The 7,804-nt window shown below is 37.9% G+C and overlaps 1 protein-coding gene across 1 annotated transcript in view; it reads left to right on the top strand.

Annotated features, from left to right (window-relative positions):
- CNTN5 (contactin 5) overlaps positions 1-7,804 on the top strand; it is a 671,487-nt gene that overhangs the window by 648,394 nt on the left and 15,289 nt on the right. The window contains exons 22-23 of the mRNA XM_010848232.1: positions 612-721; positions 3,921-4,089. Of these exons, the coding sequence (XP_010846534.1) occupies positions 612-721; positions 3,921-4,089 (279 nt within the window). The remainder of the gene's footprint in view (positions 1-611; positions 722-3,920; positions 4,090-7,804) is intronic.

The raw sequence follows: 7,804 nt of genomic DNA, 5'->3' as shown, positions 1-7,804 counted from the left end.
CGTTGTGGTCATGTATGGATGTGAGAGTTGGACTGTAAGAAAGACTGAGCATCGAAGAATTGATCCTTTTGAACTGTGGTGTTGGAGAAGACTCTTGAGAGTCCCTTGGACTGCAAGGAGATCCAACCAGTCCATCTTAAAAGAGATCAGTCCTGGGTGTTCATTGGAAGGACTGATGTTGAAGCTGAAACTCCAATACTTTGGCCACCTGATGCGAAGAGTTGACTCATTTGAAAAGACCCTGATGCTGGGAAAGATCGAAGGCAGGAGGAGAAGGGGATGACAGAGGATGAGATGGTTGGATGGCATCACCGAGTCAATGGACATGAGTTTGAGTATACTCCGGGAGTTGGTGATGGACAGGGAGGCCTGGTGTGCTGCATTTCATGGGGTCGCAAAGAGATGGACACAATGGAGCAACTGAACTGAACTGAATAACATATACAAAGAAGACTTTATGGAAATGTTAGTGGGGGATATTAGACTGAAAGGCACAACATGCAAACACACATGAAATTGCCAACAGGAAATCCAGTTCTTAAAGTTCCTTGGAGTCATCTTACAGCAGGGCTTCTCACTGGTACTTGTGCTCCCACCTTCTTTTCACCTAGGTTCTACTATCTCACTGATTCCTCCTCACCCACCCACAGCCACTGGGACTTTGGATTCATCACTCACTATTGTGAAGAGCAATTGTCCTCAAGATGCTCAGCTGGTGACTGTATGTGTGTTCTCAGTCACTCAGTTGTGTCCAACTCGTTGCAACCCCATGAACTATAGCCTGCCAGGTTCCTCTGTCCATGGAATTTTCCAGGCAAGAATACTGGAGCAGTCTGCCATTTCCTAACCCAGGAGATCTTCTCTACTCAGAGATCAAACCTTGTGTCTCTTGTGTCTCCTGCATCGGCAGGCAGATTCTTTACCACTGTACCACCTGGGAAGTACTGGTGGATAGCCCTTTTGTTTAATAAGATCCATCCTTCCAATGGCACTTGTGGGCAAAACTAGCAAAAATGTATTCTGCTATATTTTTAGACTGACTCACAACATTACTTTTACCATAAGATGTACAGATTAGCCAATACCAGATCATGCCTTTGAGAATAGCAGTATCACATTATTGTTTGTTTAGAATCATCTCTTTGGCTAACCCACTGTTCTCAGGTTTTTAAGTAGAATTTGAGAATAGTCTTGAAAATAGACACTTTTCTCTATGTCTGGAGATAGTCATTATTGTAACAGTCAATCTATAAATGTCCAGGTTCTCAAAGTACTCCCTGGTCTTGTTATTGTCAATAACTATTTCTGACATGTCTTGATAATTCCTTAACCATCTCATATTTGTCATTTGTATTCATCTTTTCTAAATCAGGATTTTACAATGAATGAATATTCTCTAAATCACCTAAGACTAACCATTCATTAATTTAATGTATCTTTTCATTTATTATACCCACTTACTCTCTCATAGCACTACATCTCCCTGGATATATTGGTAAAAGCCACATTTAATCTCAAACTCCTTTTGCTGCCATTAACTGATATTTCCTGCCCTTACCTTTTGTTTCTAAATCTCAACTGATCCACAATTTTTTCTTCAACTCTGGATTTTACAGCAACATATGCATTACTGGCTGCATTTTTCATTGTCATAAGAATTGTAATTTATTGAACCATAATAACAATGTCCTCTAAAATAGTTACTCCCCTGCCAATCCTCACCAATTTACATACTATTTTGTTGCCATAAATTTGCTTTCTAATTATCTAATGTAGATGAACAGAATTCTAATTCTTTATGCTACTACAGTCAAAATGAGAATCATAAATTCTGATACAATTGTCATTTTTTCAAAGCCAAAAAAAACTTGCTATAGGCATCCTCCAAGAAGAGCTTCTGATTCCCAAATCTGTACTGCTCTGTACATGGCTATAGCATCAAATATGTTTCCTATTGCAGTACACAGAACACTTGATTGCATTGTTTGTCTCCACTGTAAGTTCCATGAGAGCAGAACCATGTGTTCTTAGTCTCTAAATTTCCAGTATATATCACTGTGCCTGTCCTACATGAGATACCCAGTGAAATATTCCATGATTTTTTTTCATTTCCCAACTATGTTGAAGTTATGGCATCCTTCCTTCTAAGGATTTCAATAGATAGAATTATTGCACATGTTATATACTTTTACAGAGAATTTACTTCTCTCCCATGACCAGAAGTAAATTCAAATCCATGAAAGACAGAGGAAGTAAAATAGAGGGAGCATATGTTACCAGAATGCAAAAAGGAGGATTAAGTACAAGCAGGCTTCAATACTTGAAACTTACATTTAATTTTTTTTTTCTTGTATGTAGGTTAGTCAAGTTCAAGCACATTTTTAATAAGCAAAATCTATTATAATTTTTTCTAGTTTTCCAATGCAGTTAATCTTTTATGATGTAAATACTGACCACTGACAATGAACAATAATAGCAACAGAAGAAGTTACTTTCTCTTTAAGCTTACCAGATCCTGTGCTGGACATTTTTACATGTGTTTTTCTTTACAGTATAGGCACTTGAAATTTAAAAATGTTATCAACTTGCCCAAATTTTCTCAGACTGAAATATGTAGGAAATTGCTTTTTGTTTTATTTTGTAGGAGACTGTTTTGAATACAGGTCTGTATGACTACAAAATCATTGTTCTCTTCATTACAAAAAGAAATTATAATACTCACAATTATGAAAAACCACAAAAACAATGAAACTGAATAAAAATGCATTTAAAATCTTCATTGCTGCTACTTGACTATTATGCACACACAAATAAGTTTACTGGGGGGCAAATGAGTAGAAACAGTATGATACAGTGAAACACCTCTGAACTGATCATCAGATTACTAATCTTCTAATGCAATTACTTTCACAACTGAACATATAATCTTGTATAAATTGTGTAATCTCTACAACCTTAGTTTACTGACCTCTACACACAAGCTAATTCTGTGTCCTAATCTGTAGTTCTAAAACTCTGTTTACCATCAATATATGTGTAATTCTAGTACCATGAACAAATGTCAAAAAAGCCCTAACTTGGGACTTCCCTGTTATACAGTGGCTAAGACTCCATGGTCCCAATGCAGGGGACCTAAGTTCAATTCCTTTTCAAGACACTAGATCCCACATGCCACAACTAAGAGTGAGAGCAGCCAAATAAATTAAGTAAATATTTTTTAAAAGAGAAAAAAGCCTTAACTTGGCTATCCAATATATCCAAATGCCAATTCACCAAAAAGTAAATACAAAAGTAAAACTAAAAATACTCTTTTATTTTTAACTTTTCAGCCATCTTATACAGTGTTAAGGTTTTATTATTGATATATTTAACAAACTTTCTGATTACTCCTTTCAGATGATTTGAAGATAACAATTTTGAGTTCTTCCTCAGGATACTATTCACTTCATTAGCCAGGAATAAAACATTTTCAATGATCTGCCCCCTTGCTGCCTACTTCTCTAGCTTCAATTTCTCACTATTCTCAACTGTCTTCTAATGCTATTGCTTTCTTATTACTTAGATGTTTTTTTCATTTTCTCTTATCTCTGCAAAATTTTTCTGCTCTCCTTCTCCCATTTGTGAGCTCTACTTATCTTTAAATATTTAGCTCAGCACCACCTTCTCTTAGGTGGCAGTTTAGTTGCTTAGGAGCCTTCCCTAAACCACCAGAGGGGATTAAACTCTCTTCTGCATTCATATAGCCCCTTGCATACACTTCCATTGCTGCATATAACATATACATTGCATTGGCTTGCATATCTGCCTAAGCTGTAAGCTCCCTCTACTTAGCTCAGAATGCAATATGCAGGAGGCAGTCAATAAGCTTTTGGAATCCTTGATTGACTATCAAATGATTAAAAATCTATCATCATTTCCAGGTTTTTTATAGGCAAGAGGGTCACAGCAACGGTCAAGTTATTGAAACGCAGAAACCTCAAGCAGTAGTCCCACTCCCCGATGCTGGAGTCTATATCATTGAAGTGCGAGCATATGGTGAAGGAGGAGATGGAACCGCTAGTTCCCAAATCAGGGTCCCATCATATTCAGGTAAGTTTTGACACAGTAGGCTTAATTTGGTAACCACTAACATTAACATGATGTAAAACTCATCAAAATTAACATGATGGATTACATGGTTCAGAGACTTTGAAGGTTCTCTACTCTTATCCTCTGATTGTTATATGCAAGCATGCTCCACTGCTCATTTGTGTCCAACTCTTTACCACCCCATGGACTATAGCCTGCCAGGCTCCTCTGTCCATGGTATTTTTCAGGCAAGAATAGTAGACTTGGTAGCCCTTTCCTTCTCCGAGGCACCTTCCCAACCCAAGGATCAAACCCAAGTCTCCTGCATCTGCTGCAATGGCAAGCAGATTCTTTACCACTGAACCACTTGGGAAGCCAGATTACTATATGATCCTCTGATTGATACAAACCATGGTGGCCCACCCACAACTGTGAAATTTCCACACATCTAGGAAGGAGTTAACAGTCTCATTAGAATATCTTTATTTGAGAAATTCCCCAGTCTTCCCTGACCACAAGAAGTACGCTGCCGGCCATGTGAGCTTTGCAATACTGCTTTTAAACTGGTTTTGCTCTTGTTCAGTTGTAAAGTCATGTCCAACTCTGCAACCCCATGTACTGCAGTATGCCAGGCAACCCTGTCCTTCCCTGTCCATCTCCCGAAGTTTACTCAAACTCATGTCTATTGAGTTGGTGGTGTCATCCAGCCATCTCATCCACTGTCATTCCCTTCTCCTCTTGCCTTCAACCTTTCTCAGCATCAGGATTTTTTTCCCAAAGAACTGGCACTTTGCATCAGGTGGCCAAAGTATTGGAGCTTCAGCATCAGTCCTTCCAATGAATGTTCATGGTTGATTTCCTTTCTAGAGTTGACTGGTTGGTCTCTTTGCTGTCCAAGGGACTCCCAAGAGGCTTCTTCAGCACCACAGTTCAAATGCATAAATTCTTTGGCATTCAGCCTTTTTTTATGGTTCAACGCTCATATCCATACATGCCTACTGGAAAAATCATAGCTTTGATTAGATGGACCTTTGTTGGGAAAGTGATGTCTTTGATTTTTAAGGTACTGTCTAGGTTTGTCAGAGCTTTTCTTCCAAAGAGCAAGCATCTTTTAATTTCATGGATGCAGTCACCATCTGAAGTGATTTTGGAGCCCAAGAAAATAAAGTCTATCACTGTTTCCATTGTTTCCTTGTCTATTTCCCATGAAGTGATGGGACCAGATACCATGATCTTAGTATTTTGAATGTTGAGTTTTAAGACAGATTTTTCACTATCCCCTTTCACCTTCTTCAAGAGGCTCTTTAGTTCCTCTTCATTTTCTGTCATTACAGTGGTATCATCTTCATATACGAGATTGTTGATATTTCTCCCAGCAATCTTGATTCCAGCTTCTGCTTCATCCACCATGGCATTTCACATGATATATTCTGCATATAAGTTAAATAAGCAAGGTGACAATATATAGCCTTGATCTTCCCTTTCCCAATATTGAACCAGTCCATTGTCCCATGTCCAGTTCTAACTGTTGCTTCTTGACTCACATACACATTTATTAGAAGGCAGGTAAGACAGTCTGGTATTCCCACCTATTTAAGAATTTTCCACAGTTTGTTGTGATCCACACAATCAAAGGCTTTAGTGTAGTCAATGAAACAGAAGTAGATGTTTCTTTAGAATTCTCTCGCTTTTTCTATGATCCAGCAGATATTGGCAATTTGATCTCTTTTTCCTCTGCCTGTTCTAAATCCAGCTTCCACATCTAGAAGTTCTTAGTTCATATACTGTAGAACCTAGCTTGAATGATTCTGAACAATACCTTGCTAGCATGTGAAATAAGTGCAACTGCATGGTAGTATGAACATTTTTGGCATTGCCCTTCTTTGGGATTGGAATGAAAACTGACATTTTACAGTCCTATGGCCACTGCTGAGTTTTCCAAATTTCCTGACATATTGAGTGCAGCACTTTAACAGCATCATCTTTTAGGATTTGAAATCATTCAGCTGGAATTTCATCATCTCCACTAACTTTGTTCGTAGTGATGCTCCTAAGGTCCACTTGACGTCACGCTCCAGGATGTCTGGCTCTAGGTGAGTGACCACACCTTTGTGGTTATCAGGGTCATTAAGATCTTTTTTGTATAGTTCTTCTGTGTATTCCTGCCAACTCTTCTTAATCATTTCTGCTTCCATTATGTCCTTAACATTTCTGTCCCTTATTGTGCCCATCTTTGCATGAAATGTTCCCTTGGTATCTCTAATTTTCTTGAAGAGAAAATTAGTCTCTAGTCTTTCCCATTCTATTGTTTTCCTCTATTTCTTTGCATTGTTCCTTTAAAAAGCCTTTCTTATCTCTCCTTGCTAGTCTCTGGAACTCTGCATTCAGTTGGATTATCTTCCCCTTTCTCCTTTGCCTTTCCCTATCGCTCTAGCTTAATATATCTCTTTCTCTATTGTAGTGACTGCTTTTATCATTAGATAATGAACAGTGAGGGGCAGGAAATTTTTAAAGGAATGTTTTTTAAAATTAAAATAGTATTAGGTTTATCAATTTAAAAATATAAATTTCATTGCATTTTTTCTTTTTCCAGCTTTATTTTGAAATATAACTGAAATTTAACATTGTGTAAATTTAAGGTATACAAGAGTTGATATGATACACATATATTATACATCTGTACACAAATATATTGAAAAAAAATATAGCTAATACTTCCATCAGATGATATAATTGCTAATTCTTTCTTGTGGTGAGAACATTTTGAATTTACATTCTTCAGTTCAGTCACTCAGTGGTATCTGACTCTTTGCAACCCCATGAATTGCAGCACGCCAGGCCTCCCTGTCCATCACCAACTCCCAGAGTTCACTCAAACTCATGTCCATTGAGTCAGTGATGCCATCCAGCCATCTCATCCTCTGTCATCCCCTTCTCCTGCCCTCAATCCCTCCCACCATCAGACTCTTTTCTAATGAGTCGACTCTTCGCATGAGGTGGCCAAAGTATTGGAGTTTCAGCTTTAGCATCATTCCTTCCAAAGAACACCCAGGGCTGATCTCCTTTAGAATAGACTGATTGGATCTCCTTGCAGTCCAAGGGACTCTCAAGAGTCTTCTCCAACACCACAGTTCAAAAGCATCAATTCTTCGGTGCTCAGCTTTCTTCACAGTCCAACTCTCACATCCATACATGACCACTGGAAAAACCATAGCCTTGACTAGATGGACCTTTGTTGGCAAAGTAATGTCTCTGCTTTTGAATATGCTATTCAGGTTGGTCATAACCTTCCTTCTAAGGAGTAAGTGTCTTTTAATTTCATGGCTGCAATCACCATCTGCAGTGATTTTGGAGCTCCCCCAAAATAAAGTCTGCCACTGTTTCCACTGTTTCCCCATCTGTTTCCCATGAAGTGATGGGACCAGATGCCATGATCTTAGTTCTAGCAACCTTCAAATATATGTTACATTTTATTATTTGCAATCATGATGCTGTATACTAGATCGCTAGAATTTATTTGAACATCATAATTATTATCAGCAATATTAATAATTTCTAACTTTTATAGAAAAGTTATAGAGCCCTTGCTATAAGTCTGACACAATCATAAATGCTTAACAACTTATTTAATTTTCTTAACAATCGACGAGGTAGGTGGCATTTTTTTTTGTTTTATGGAGAAAATTTAAGTAATTTGCCTAAGATCATACTATTATTAATACTAAGAGGAAGAACT

Source organism: Bison bison, unplaced genomic scaffold, assembly GCF_000754665.1.
Source record: "Bison bison bison isolate TAMUID 2011002044 unplaced genomic scaffold, Bison_UMD1.0 scf7180017864262, whole genome shotgun sequence".
In the NCBI taxonomy this organism is placed as follows: domain Eukaryota; kingdom Metazoa; phylum Chordata; class Mammalia; order Artiodactyla; family Bovidae; genus Bison; species Bison bison.
The sequence above is the reverse complement of the archived record's forward strand: the minus strand, read 5'-3'. Positions and strand labels throughout refer to the sequence as shown.